Source organism: Sapajus apella, unplaced genomic scaffold, assembly GCF_009761245.1.
Source record: "Sapajus apella isolate SASKATOON/1434 unplaced genomic scaffold, GSC_monkey_1.0 scaffold1, whole genome shotgun sequence".
Classification (NCBI taxonomy): domain Eukaryota; kingdom Metazoa; phylum Chordata; class Mammalia; order Primates; family Cebidae; genus Sapajus; species Sapajus apella.
The window spans coordinates 75,905,219-75,918,374 of NW_022436941.1; the positions used below are offsets into that span (position 1 = coordinate 75,905,219).

The following is a 13,156-nucleotide window of genomic DNA, read 5'->3' on the forward strand; positions in this document are numbered from 1 at the left end:
TGTTAGCATTTTGCTGTTTGATTTTAATACAGTGCATGCATTCTTTCAATATAGATGCATGGCCGGGCATGGTGGCTCACGCCTGTAATCCTAGCACTTTGGGAGGCCAAGGCAGGCAGATCATGAGGTCAAGAGATTGAGACAATCTTGGCCAACATGGTGAAACCCCGTCTCTACTAAAAATACAAAAATTGGCCAGGCATGATGGCGTGCGTCTGTATCCCAGCAACTTGGAAGGCTTAAGCAGGAGAATTGCTTGAACCTGAGAGGTGGAAGTGGAGGTTGCAGTGAGCTGAGATCATACCACTCCACTCCAGCCTGGGCGACAGAGTGAGATTCCATCTCAAAAAAAAAAAAAAAAAAAAAAAAGATGCATATGTTCACGGTTCTTTTGTTTTTAAGCCTTTTTTGGGGGGGAGTGGTGGGGGGATGGAGTCTCACTCTGTTGCCCAGACTGGACTGCAGCAGCAATATCTTGGCTCATTGCAACTTCTGCCTCCCAGGTTCAAACGATTCTTGTGTCTCAGCCTCCTGAGTAGCTGGGACTACAGGCACATGCCACCATAGTAGGCTAATTGTTATATTGTTAGCAGAGACAGGGTTTCACCACATTGGCCAGACTAGTCTTGAACTCCTGACCTCAAGTGATCTACCCACCTTGGCCTTCCAAAGTGCTGGGATTACAGGCATAAGCCACCATGCCCAGCTTGTTTTTAAGCTTTTTAATAAGATATTTATTATATGTATAATTTTAAATGTTGTTTTTCCCTATATTACTTTAAAAATTTCCCAAATTATAATATCAGACAAAAATCTGAGGGGAAAAAAAATAAATAGTTTAGATTGGGGGCTGGAAACTTCTTTAAAGGGCCAGGTAATACATGTTTTGGGTTTGTAAGCCACAGTCTCTGTACTGCTGTTACGGTAAGAAAGCAGCCAGACAAGCCTTAAGAGAGTAAGCATGGATATGTTCCAATAAAATTTATTTGTAAAAACAGATGGCTGGCCCATAGGCTGTAGTTTACTGACCCCTAGCTTATTTATTCATTTATTTTAAGAGACGAGGCCTTGCTCTGTCACCTAGTCTAGAGTGCAGTGATGCTATGACAGCCCACTGCAGCCCAGAATTCCTCTGTTCAGGCAATCCTCCTGCCTTAGCCTGCCTAGTAGCTAGAACTACAGGTGCATACCACCACACCTGGCTGATTTTAAAATTTTTTGTAGAGAAAGGGTCTCATGAAATTGTTTAGGCTGGTCTTGAACTCCTGGCCTCAAGCAGTCCTCCCACCTCAGCCTCCCAAATTGGAGGGATTATAGGCTTGGGCCACCACACCCACAGCCTGACTCCTCATTTAAATGATAGTTTTCAGTTAAATTCTGCTATTGATGAAATGAACTATGATTATATCTTTACAATTATAGTAAGTCACTCACATTTTGTTCACAAAGAAGTTTTAGATCATCTCTCTGAGGGGAACTCCCCACACCCCACTGTGTCTCTAAGTCATCAATCTGGTTTGGTGGATGGTGCATTATTGGACGAACATCACCAGCAGCAGTTGGATCTACAGTCAATTCTTTCACCCTATAAATACATAAGAGCTATCAAAGTTAAAAACACTCATGCAGAGGAACAAGAAAATACCAACCTATCCAATATACACACAATTCAGTTTAACATACTAAGATTGATGATGTCACCTTTATAGGTAAAATTTATCAGAAATCTGTAGAAACACATAAATGGTTGTTTAATTTTAGGAAATCTGCTTAGGCAACTTTATGTAATTCATATTATATTGATTAATTATATCAAATATAATTACTGTGCAAACTAAACGAGAGCTAACAAAGTATATAGATTCAGTATTCAAAGAAAAAACTTGTTGCAATTAAAAGCTTTTTTAATTTTCAATTTTTTTTACTACTGGCTCATCAAAGTTGATGTTATTGCAATTAAATTATATAAACAGAAAAATATAAACAATAGCAATTAGACCAATAAATGGATCACTGCTGAAACAAAACAAAACAAAAAACCTGCAGATTTCTGGTAGTTATCATGCTCAATTAAAATAGTTACATGTAAAATAATTTTATTTGTAATGTATAAAGATTATAAAATTTTAAGTTTTATCATTTTCCAAGTGTTTACTCATTATACTTAAACTTACACATTTGGGAGAGGGTAAACTTTCTTTTCTTTTTTTTAAAAAAAACAAAAAACAAAAAACCATTTTTTTTTTTTTTAAAGTAGAGACAGGTTTTTAACCACATTGGCCAGCCTGGTCTCAAACTCTCAACCTCAGGTGATCCACCAGCCTCTGCCTCCCAAAAGTGCTGGGATTACAGGCATGAGCCATCATGTCTGGCCAAGAGAGTGTAAACTTCCTATGTCAAGAGGCTCCTTGCAGACCCAGAAACTTGTAAGATCATACAGAATAAAAGCCAAGTCTTCATTTTAAGCAAGATAATTTATCTTTTAACAATTTATCTTTTAGTGGTAAGTACGCAAAAGTGACATCATCCTTAAAAATATGAGGGAGAAATAGGAAGCCTAAATTCTAAATCAACATTTTAAAGCAAATAGATTAATAAAGGACATAAGAATGCAGATCATGCAGTACAACCACCACCTGCCAAATGAAATGAAAATGAAAACTAAAATGGCTCAGGACAAAAATAGCAAATGAAATGTTTATACAAAGCACAATTCAAAAGAAACTATTAAAATAAACATCTTATTTATAGAATGAAGTAGACCTGGTAATTGAAGGAGAAAAGTCGTCATATTCATAAGAAGGAGAGAGATCAGGGCGACTGCCACTACCCTGTGAGAAGGGAATGTCTGATGGACTAATTCCAAACTCCTTTACTCTGCAGCACCAAAACAGCAACAAATTAAAAGAAAATGCTCTTGTAAAGACAGCAATGCACATTGCACATTTTCATTTAGTATTCACTTTTGTTTAGAAAAGAATATCGATATTGTTGTGACAATGTATTTAGAGTATTATTTTACAAATAACACATTTTAAGACATGTTTGAATGTTTGTTCTATTAATCCCCTGCTCTATAATCCTTAATCTTTCCTTTCTGGTCTATTTTCCTCTTTTCTCATAATCCTTCCTAGACATTTAACTAAATCACCTAAATCTGAAATGCCCCTTTAACTACATGACCACTCAATCTAATTTCCTCATATGGTCAGTACCAGGACTATTTGTTTATTGGCATTCACGAGTCTTTGACATTTTTGCAGTCTTTTTCAAACAGGACACAAGGCAATTAAGTCCTAATGCCTTAAGCCATCCATTGTTTATAATGAAATAACTTCTTTCCTATGATGCATAGGAATATTTCATAGCCAGAATGGCACTGGCTATGAAATATTTTTGGTGTAAATGAGAAAATATTCACTCTATTTTCAGTGGTTGGTGATTCAGATGAAGAACTCTGGTTGAGTACAGCCTTTAGCAATGAAATTTAAAATTGCTTTTGCTAACATCTTTAATAGTTATATTTAACCAAATTATGACTTTTCTCACCCCATCTATATAATTCATGTCCTTTGGGCCAACCCTATTACATACCAATATAAAATATTTATTAAGTACTTCCTATATGTCAAGTATTAGGATTAGTAATTTTTAGGCATTATATTATTTCATCCTTCAACAATCTTTGATAGATGAGAAACATTTTTTATTCTCAAAAATAAGGTATCCTATCTAAGGTCATTCACTGAGAATGTGGCATAACTGAGGTTAAAAACTAGCCCCGAGTACAAATTCTATGTTATTTAAACACTTCAATATAATAACCATATTCTTTATTTTCTTGTGATTTCTCTTAGGTCGAACTAAATGAAATTCCCTTCTTTATAGGTCAAAAACAAACATCAGTATCTTCATATAAATCAAACTAATATATTTCCTCTACTGACAGTATTTCTCTAAGCTATTGGTAATAGCTACTGTCAAAGGTTCAATATTGGATTCATCTGCCCTTTATCCTTCAAAGTTTATTTACCATACATGTTGAAAAATCCAAATATCTTTTTTTTTTTTCTGGGTTTTTTTTGAGATGCAGTCTTGCTCTGTCACCAGGCGAGAGTTCAATGGCACAATCTCGGCTCACTGCAACCTCCGCCTCCTGGGTTCAAGCTATTCTCCTGCCTCAGCCTCCTGAGTAGCCGGGACTACAGGCATGCACCACCATGTCCAGCTAATTTTTGTATTTTTAATAGAGATGGGGTTTCACCATGTTGGCCAGGATGGTCTTGATCTCTTGACCTTGTGATCTGCCCGCCTCAGCCTCCTAAAGTGCTAGGATTACAGGCATGAGACACTGCGCTCGGCCTTTCTTTTTGAGCTAAGGTCTCACTGTTATCACCCAGGCTATACTGCAGTGGCTCAATCACGGCTCGCTACAGCCTTGACCTCCTGGGGTCAAGTGATCCTCCCACCTCAGCCTTTACCTTAACCTCAGCTGGAACTACCAGTGGCATGCCACCACCCCCAGCTATTTTTTTATTTTTTGTAGAGATGGGTTCTTATTATGTTGCTCAGGCTGGTCTCAAACTCATAAACTCAAATGATCCTCCTGCCTTGGCCTCCCAAAGTATTGGGATTACAGGCATAAACTACTGTGTCTGGCCTGAAAAATCCAAATTTCTAATACTAACAACTATTTTCACTCCCACCCCATTTCTTATCTAAGTATTTTAATTTAGACACCCTATTAGCTTCATCTACACATTTTTTTCTCTATCCAAAGCTGTCTTGCCCAAGCCAAACTATACCACATACAAGAATCATATTCTTCAAATGTTACTAAAAGCTCCTAACCACTTTAATCATTCTTCTACCCAAGACCCAATCACTGTAACGTCTTTCATTACCCAAAGATTAAGTATCTCCGCTACAGGATAGAGACCACTGTCTGTTTCTCATATATTCTATAATTTTTTTTTCCTTGGGACAACCATTCCTTCTACTCTCAAAGTTTTCCCCTGAATGCTCCTCTAAAATACCTTTAATTGCCTGGCTGGGTGTAGTGGCTCACGCCTGTAATCCCAGCACTTTGGGTGGCCAAGGCAGGCAGATCACTTAAGGTCAGGAGTTTGAGACCAGCCTGGTCAACATGGCGAAACTCTGTGTCTACTAAAAATACAAAAAAATTAGCTGGGCATGGTGACAGGTTCCTGTAATCCCAGCTATTCGGGAGGCTGAGTCAGGAGAATCGCCTGAACCATGGAGTCAGAGGCTGCAGTGAGCCGAGATCACGCCACTGCACTCTAGCCTGGGTGACACAGCAAGACTCTGTCATAAGTAAGTAAATAAATGTTTCTAATCGCCATCTGATTGCAACTGGACTTGTCAACTTAATTATTACCAGTAATGTGAACTGTTAACAAACTATCCCATGATCCCCATAAAAAACTTTCAAAGTATATTATTTTGACTAATATAAGGATATTTTAAAAAAAACACTGCTTTGACATCTGTCTAACTGAATTTTTAAGACAGAACTGCTCACTAAAGTAGCCATAGCAATAACAATTCATACACTTCATATATTTCAGGCACTGTGCTAAACATTTGACATAGGTCCCTCCTCAAAAACAATCCTTTAAGATGGACATGGTCATTAACTTGCCATTCTAAAGATGAGGAAATTTGGCAGAGAGGTTAGTAACTTTCCTGAGGCTTTGCTACCATCAAGTAGTGAGGAAGGTATTAAATCTATTTCATCCCAAGAAATAACACTTCAATTACTAAGAGCTATGACTTAAATACAAAAAAAGTTTAAACACTTAAGAGAAATAGTTTCCTAAAAATATGGAAATTTTTACAGCAAAACCATTCATCATTTGCTTAAAAAAAAAAAAATGGAAATTTTAATGTAATGCCACCTACCCGCCACCTCCAAGTATTGGCCTAAATAAAGTAAGGCAGATTTAGTATAAAAGAAAGAAATTCTTTGCTGTAAAAAAAAAAAAAAAAAAAAAAAAAAAAAAGTTATTGACTCTTCAAGTCATAAAACATTGGTATCAAGGGAGGTTGAAAATCTTTATTCCAAGAGATTTGGAATAAAATTGAAAAAGATTACATGTCTGATATGGTTAGGCTTTGTGTCTCCACCCAAATCTCATCTTGAATTATAATTTCCATAATGTCCATGTGTTAAGGGAGAGACCAGGTAGAGGCAACTGAATCATGGGGGGCAATTTCCTCCATGCTGTTCTCGTGATAGTGCGTTCTCACAAGATCTGAATGTTTTATAGAAGGCTTTTCCCCACTTTGCTTGGCTCTTCTCCTTCCTGCCACCTTGTGAAGGTGCCTTGCTTCCCCTTCACCTTCCACGGTAACTCTAAGTTTCCTGAGGCCTCTGCAGCCATGCTGAACTGTGAGTTAATTAAACCTTCATAATTACCCAGTCTCGGGTATTCCCTTGTAGCAGTGTGAGAACGGATTAATACAGTGTCCCAAATGGTTAGTCATGTTGCAAGTGAGTTACATGATATAATAGTAGTTTAAAACATTTTACTTAGACCTAAGTGAACTAGAGGAACAGCTAGATATAGCATTTTCACAGTATTAGGGAGGAATCTTTTGCAGTCTCAAATCTTAAGAAACAGAGGGCTTTTAATTCTACAACATGGCAAGAATCTACTACACTCTGCTGTTCCTCACCTTTCTCATGAATAATTTTGAAATAAGCATTTTAATGATAAAAATCCCATATATAAATTGTTAATTACCAATATCAATTAAAACTAACACAATAAGAATTTGCAGCTAGGAGCTCATAATTCAAACTTTAAAAGAGATTAAATTTAGAAAATATAATATTTCATATTTAGAAATGTCCTATTACTTTTTTTTTTTTTTAAAAAGACAAGGTCTGCTCTATTGCCCAGGCTGGAGTGCAGTGGTACAATCACAACTCCCCGTAGCCTCAACATCCCTGGTTGAAGCAATCCTCTTGCCTTAGCCCCCTGAGTGGCTGGGACTACAGATGCGTGCCACCATGCCAGGCTAATTTTTAAATTTCCTGTAGAGATGGGGTTTCACCACGTTGCCTATGCTGGCCTCAAATTTCTGGGCCCAAGCAATCCGCCTGCCTGAGCCACCAAAAGCACTGAGATTAAAGGCATAAGCCACCATGCCTGACCCATTACATTTTTAAAGAAGTGATTATATTTTAATACCTTTTTACAAAAGCTCAATAGGTTTATACTGTCCAACAGTGTTTACTACCATTAAAAAATCTCTGGCCGGGCGCGGTGGCTCAAGCCTGTAATCCCAGCACTTTGGGAGGCCGAGGCGGGTGGATCATGAGGTCAAGAGATCGAGGCCATCCTGGTCAACATGGTGAAACCCCGTCTCTACTAAAAATACAAAACATTAGCTGGGCATGGTGGCGCATGCCTGTAATCCCAGCTATTGAGGAGGTTGAGGCAGGAGAATTGCCTGAACCCAGGAGGCGGAGGTTGCGGTGAGCCGAGATCACACCATTGCACTCCAGCCTGGGTAACAAGAGTGAAACTCCGTCTCAAAAAAAAAAAAAAAATCTCTTTAGTTAAAACAAAAGAAACAAGATGCAAAAAAAATGGGGAGTTATAGCATTTGTGTAATGTTCAAATACAGCTATCTATGTTACTCAGAGATACATTCATAGGCAGTAAAATTATTATTATTTTTAGAGACGGGGTCTTGCTATGTTGCCCAGGCTGGACTGCAGTGGCTATTCACAGGCGCAATCCCACTACTGATCAGCACGGGAGTTTTGACCTGCTCCGTTTCTGACCTGGGCCAGTTCACCCCTCCTTAGGCAACCTGGTGGTCCCCTGCTGCCGGGAGGTCACCATACTGATGCCCAACTTAGTGCAGACACCTGATTGGCATGGCACACTACAGCCCAGAACTCCTGGGCTCAAGCAATCCTCCCACCTCAGCCTCCCAAGTAGCTGGGACTATAGGCACATGCCACTGCACCCAGAGTAAAATTATTAAAAAAGAAAAAACGAAATAAACAACCAAGAAACGAATTCCACAGAAGTTAGGACATGGGTTACGTCAGGATAGAGACAAACAAATAAGGCATGTTATTCAGGATTGTGATCAGGAAGGAGCACATGGGGAACCTTTTGGGGGCCAATAATGCTCTCTTTCCCAAACCAATGACAGGAGTTTTCATTTTATAAGTATCCATTATCCATTTAACTATTCACTTATATTTTAGGTACTTTTCTATATGCATATGTATTTTACATTTTAATAAACGATTAAGAAAATAACATTTCCACAGTGATTAAAAGAAATAGGACAGATACTTTTGTCCAGCAAAATTAAGAGAACTGCTATACTAGACATGGATTACAAAGAGGACTTTTGTCTCTAGGTTAAAATGACAAATGTAACATTAGAGAAGAGAAATTTAACACTAAACAGTCATTCAAAATAAGAGCAGTGGTAAAGTTACTCAAGAGCAGTGTTAAAAAAAAATCTATGGATCAAATATAAATATACCCATTATGATTCAAAGTTCCAAAGGCATTTCATGGCTACACAGAATAAACTGCTTTAGTAGTCTATAATGTATTCTGTCTTTCTATCTGTAATAACTCAGTTATCCATTTATGTTTATAAGACTATTAATATTAGTAACAAAATGCAACCCATATAGAATACCAGAAAGGACTAGGCGAGGTGGCTCACACCTATAATCCTAACACTTTGGGAAGCCGAGGCAGGTGGATCACCTGAAATCAGGAATTCAAGACCAGCCTGGCCAACATGATGAAATCCCACCTCTACTAAAAATACAAAAATTAGCCATGAGTGTTGGTACATGCCTGTGGTCGCAGCCACCCAGGAGGCTGAGGCATAACAATTGCTTGAACCTGGGAAGCAGAGGTTGCAGTGAGCCAATATCGTGCCCCTTTGCTCCAGACTGGGTAACAGAACGAGATTCTGTCTCAAATAATAAAATAAAATAAATAAAAAGAAAGGAACACTGGAAAGAACTGTGCTATTACTTCTTACTCAAATCCTAGATTCCCCATACATAGCATTTAATATTATCAGGAATAATCTGCAACATATACCAAAACAATTCAAGAAATACAAATTGGTCCCTTGATATTCACTTACTTCAGAGTCTTAATGTAGTAGGAAGAATCTGCATGATTTAAATGCAGTAAAGTATTAGGAAATAAAACAGTGAAATGGAAACCTTGCTCTAGGATAAAAAGACCAATTTTACTAAAATTATCAATCTCTTCCCAAATTACATATTTCCACTTATTTTTAGAATTTGACAAAATGATTCTACATATCATCTTAAGGAATAATATGCAAAACTTTTTTTTGAAAATTGAAAGAACAATGTAGTAAGATTTGCCCTATCAGATATTAAATTATACTACATACTGCTTTACTCCCCTCAAATTTCAAAATGAAGAACCATCTCTCATACCTGTTTGCATATCTTAATGTATTAAGAGTATTTTCACAGGATGCCATTCCTGGAGAGATTGTGGCAATCTACAGGGGAAAAAAAAACCATAAAGGTAAAAAAAATGTTATAAAATGACCAAGACAATAATACTGACATACAGCTCATTTAGGTCTAATCTTACCATGGTTATTTAAAAATAAAGACTTATTAATGATATCTCAACTCCAAGATAGTTTGCTTATATCTATAATCAGATAGTAAAGTCTTGTTAAAATACAAACTCTGAGCAGAAATGGAGGAGGTTAACACCTAGAAGGGAATAGTACTGACTGACCCCCACTCCACTCAACTTTTTTTTTTTTTTTTGACAGCTTTTTGACAGAGGGCAAGCTCTGCTGCTGTCACACAGGGCAAATAAAACTTGATTGAAAACTTGCAGTCTCTCTGGTTAAAAAATTAAAGGATATACTATGGGAGTGAAGATCACAGCAGCTGAAAAGTGAAGTTTCTCCCAGAAGGGCATGTGCTACAGAGAGTGTGGTACTCTCCTTTCGGGACAAACTTTTACATATAAACTGCCCAAATCCCTAGCTGATTCCTGACCTAGACATACACAAGGCACACTATAGGCAACATAGCTAAGTCTAGAAGGACAAAACAAAGCTTTCAATCCCAGCTATTGTCCAGGAGAGATAAGAGTTTAGGTAATCTTCAGAAGAACATAACAGAATCTAGTCTCTACATTCATTCATAACACACATCCTCTCTATCAGACTGGCAGGGACCACATCTTAAATATCACTGTATCACTCATAATAGAGGGATTCAAATGACTGTCATTAACATATACATTTTCCATAAATATTATGTATTTATTCCTTCAGGATTAAAATAAATAAAAAATAAACATAAACTTACCATGCAGGTACGAGAGTTTTCACCTATGAAAGAATCTCTTAACACCTGAGTGAGTTTACTTGCACGGAAAGGAGTATGAGGTTTATTTCTACCTAAGGCTCTGATGCACTCCTGAAAATTAAGAAACCAAGTCTCACAGATTAGTTTTTCTTATAAACGGTAATCTTAATTAATGTATTTTAAAAGGTCTCTCACTATGATTTTAACATTTAAGGTCTGATCAGCTGTGAACATTCTACTAACAGTTTTTGTTTTGTTTTGTTTTGTTTTTTGAGATGAAGTCTCACTCTGTCACCCAGGCTAGAGTGCAGTGGTGCAATATGAGCTCACTGCAACCTCCACCTCCTGGGTTCAAGCGATTCTCCTGCCTCAGCCTCCCAAGTAACTGGGATTACAGGTGCCCACTACCATACCTGGCTTGTATTTTTAGTAGAGATGGGGTTTCACCATGTTGGCCAGGCTGGTTTCGAACTCCTGACCTCAGGCTATCCACCCACCTCAGCCTCCCAAAGTGCTGGGATTATAGGCGTGAGCCACCGAGTACAGCCAACAGTTTTAAAGCATAGTGTAGATATTCCAATAAATACTAATTCAAGAAAAAAAATGACAACAAAAAAAACTACTTTATTCTTCCAAGACATATTTCTAGAAACTATGTAGGATAACTGTAAAAAATTTATTTCTTAACATGGCACTCCAAAGAAAAAAACACAGATGCTTTATTATAGTCTTTCCAGCCTTTGCTTTTCTACTCAAGGAAAAGATGTAATAACCTGGCCTAACTTTTTGAAAGCCATTCCACGTTTTTCTGAGAAACTATTTCTTAGCTTAATTCAGTGGTTCGTTGCCCTCCTCCTAGAAAATATGACTAATTAAGACCCTTTGGAGTCTACCTATGTAGCCTCAGAACTGACCTACCAACTCACATATCCTTTTATCCTGTCTAAAAAGAATAAAAAATGTATGCAAGGAAAAATTCTGGGTATGATAAAATCACACTGTAAGTTATAAGCATCTGAATTTTGAAAACCTCTCTTTTTACTAGGTAAAACAAGTACTATTATTTGGCAACTTTGTAAAGAAAATTAAAATCAAAAGCAAAAGACCTTTCATGATTAAATACATTTTATTTACCTTGAGTGCTAAAAGGCTTTTATTAATTTCAGCACCTTCAAGCCTAGTTTGCCTGTCCGCACTGGAAGTATCAGCTCCTCTTTCATTTCCAGCCAAATCAATGAGAGAAAATTTGCCATGTAGTTTTCCTTTCCTTCTAAGAATAATCTGAAACACTGCATGGCTCCGAGATGAATGTGCATTTGCAGATGTTTGACCAGAGGTTCTACAACGTGATTAAGGAAAACTTGATACATTAAAAACTTCAATTTACATGTTCAACCCACATTATTTTCATTAAAACAACAGCATCAACAAACTCCTATTTAGTTAGTTTTCATCTTTCAAATACAGATGAGACACTTGAGTTATAACACTGAAATAGAACCAGATTCATACAATTTAATCTGGCATATTTTTAATATATTTGTAATATAGTATCAATATAATTGTCACTCACATTTACATGTTACAAAAGTTTTTATGAACAACGGTTTTTACTTCCAAGATGTATTGACAGATAACATCTTTGTTTGTTACGCTACAACCAAAGTTTCTAAAACTGAAGTTTCCTTTCTTAATCAAAATGAGATTTACCTGCAACTGTTGCCTATGTCAATGAGTTTCAGCACATCTTCAACACATTTGACCTCCCGCTCCTGTAATCCCACAACTTGAACCTGCTGTTTTCCATCTTCTAGAACTCTTAATTTTGTTTTCCTATTTAGTAAGTCAAACACCTATGAAAAATAATATTCAAATTAGAAAACTAGCTTTAAAGTAAAAAGAGGCTAGGCACAGTGGCTCACACCTCTAATCCCAGCATTTTGGGAGGCTGAGACGGGAGGATGGCTTGAGCTCAGGAGTTCAAAATTGGCCTAGACGACATAGTGAAACCTTGCCGATGTTAAAAAAAAAAAAAAAAAAAAAAAAAAAAAATTAGCTGGACCTGGTGGTGCATGCCTATAGTAGCAGGTACTAGGAAGGCTGAGGAAGGAAGCTCACTTGAGCTCAGGAGACTGAGCTCCAGCATGGGTTACAGCACAAGATCCCGTGGCAATTAAAATATTAGTTCTATAAAAATGAGTCACCCAGAGTTTAAAAATTATTTCAGAGATTAAAATAATAATTAGAGTAAGAATTCTCAACCTTGAAGTTGAAAAGTTTCAAAGGACATATTTTAACAATCTCATAACAAAAATTCTAATATAAAAGTTCTGGCTGGGTGCAGTGGCTCACGCCTGTAATCCCAGCTCTTTGGGAGGCCGAGGCGGGTGGATCACAAGGTCAAGAGTTCAAGACCAGCCTAGCCAATATGGTGAAACCCCATCTCTACTAAAAATACAAAAAAAAAAAAAAAGAAATTAGCCAGGCATGGTGACAGGTGCCTATAGTGCCAGCTGCTTGGGAGGCTGGAGGCAGGAGAATCACTTGAACCCAGGAGATGGAGGCTGCAGTGAGCCGAGATCGTGCCATTGCACTCCAGCCTGGGTGACAAAGCGAGACTCCATCTCAAAAAAAAAAAAAAAAAAAAAAAAGTTCTAAATACACATAAATTATGGTGGTAAAGGCTGCACAACAATGTGTGTATTTAATGCTGCTGAACTTAAAAATGGTTAAAATTGAAAATTTTATTTTATATATATATATAGTGCC

The 13,156-nt window shown here is 37.3% G+C and overlaps 1 protein-coding gene across 4 annotated transcripts in view; it reads right to left on the reverse strand.

Moving 5' to 3' along the window:
- Positions 1–13,156, reverse strand: part of KIF2A (kinesin family member 2A) — an 81,546-nt gene that overhangs the window by 13,495 nt on the left and 54,895 nt on the right. For 2 of the 4 annotated variants that reach the window (XM_032279984.1, XM_032279976.1), the window contains exons 13-18: positions 12,098–12,240; positions 11,522–11,726; positions 10,388–10,498; positions 9,488–9,555; positions 2,764–2,877; positions 1,435–1,585 (exon numbers count right to left, since the gene is read on the reverse strand). In XM_032279984.1, the coding sequence (XP_032135875.1) occupies positions 1,435–1,585; positions 2,764–2,877; positions 9,488–9,555; positions 10,388–10,498; positions 11,522–11,726; positions 12,098–12,240 (792 nt within the window). The remainder of the gene's footprint in view (positions 1–1,434; positions 1,586–2,763; positions 2,878–9,487; positions 9,556–10,387; positions 10,499–11,521; positions 11,727–12,097; positions 12,241–13,156) is intronic. The other 2 variants (XM_032280003.1, XM_032279993.1) reach the window with 1 other exon arrangement.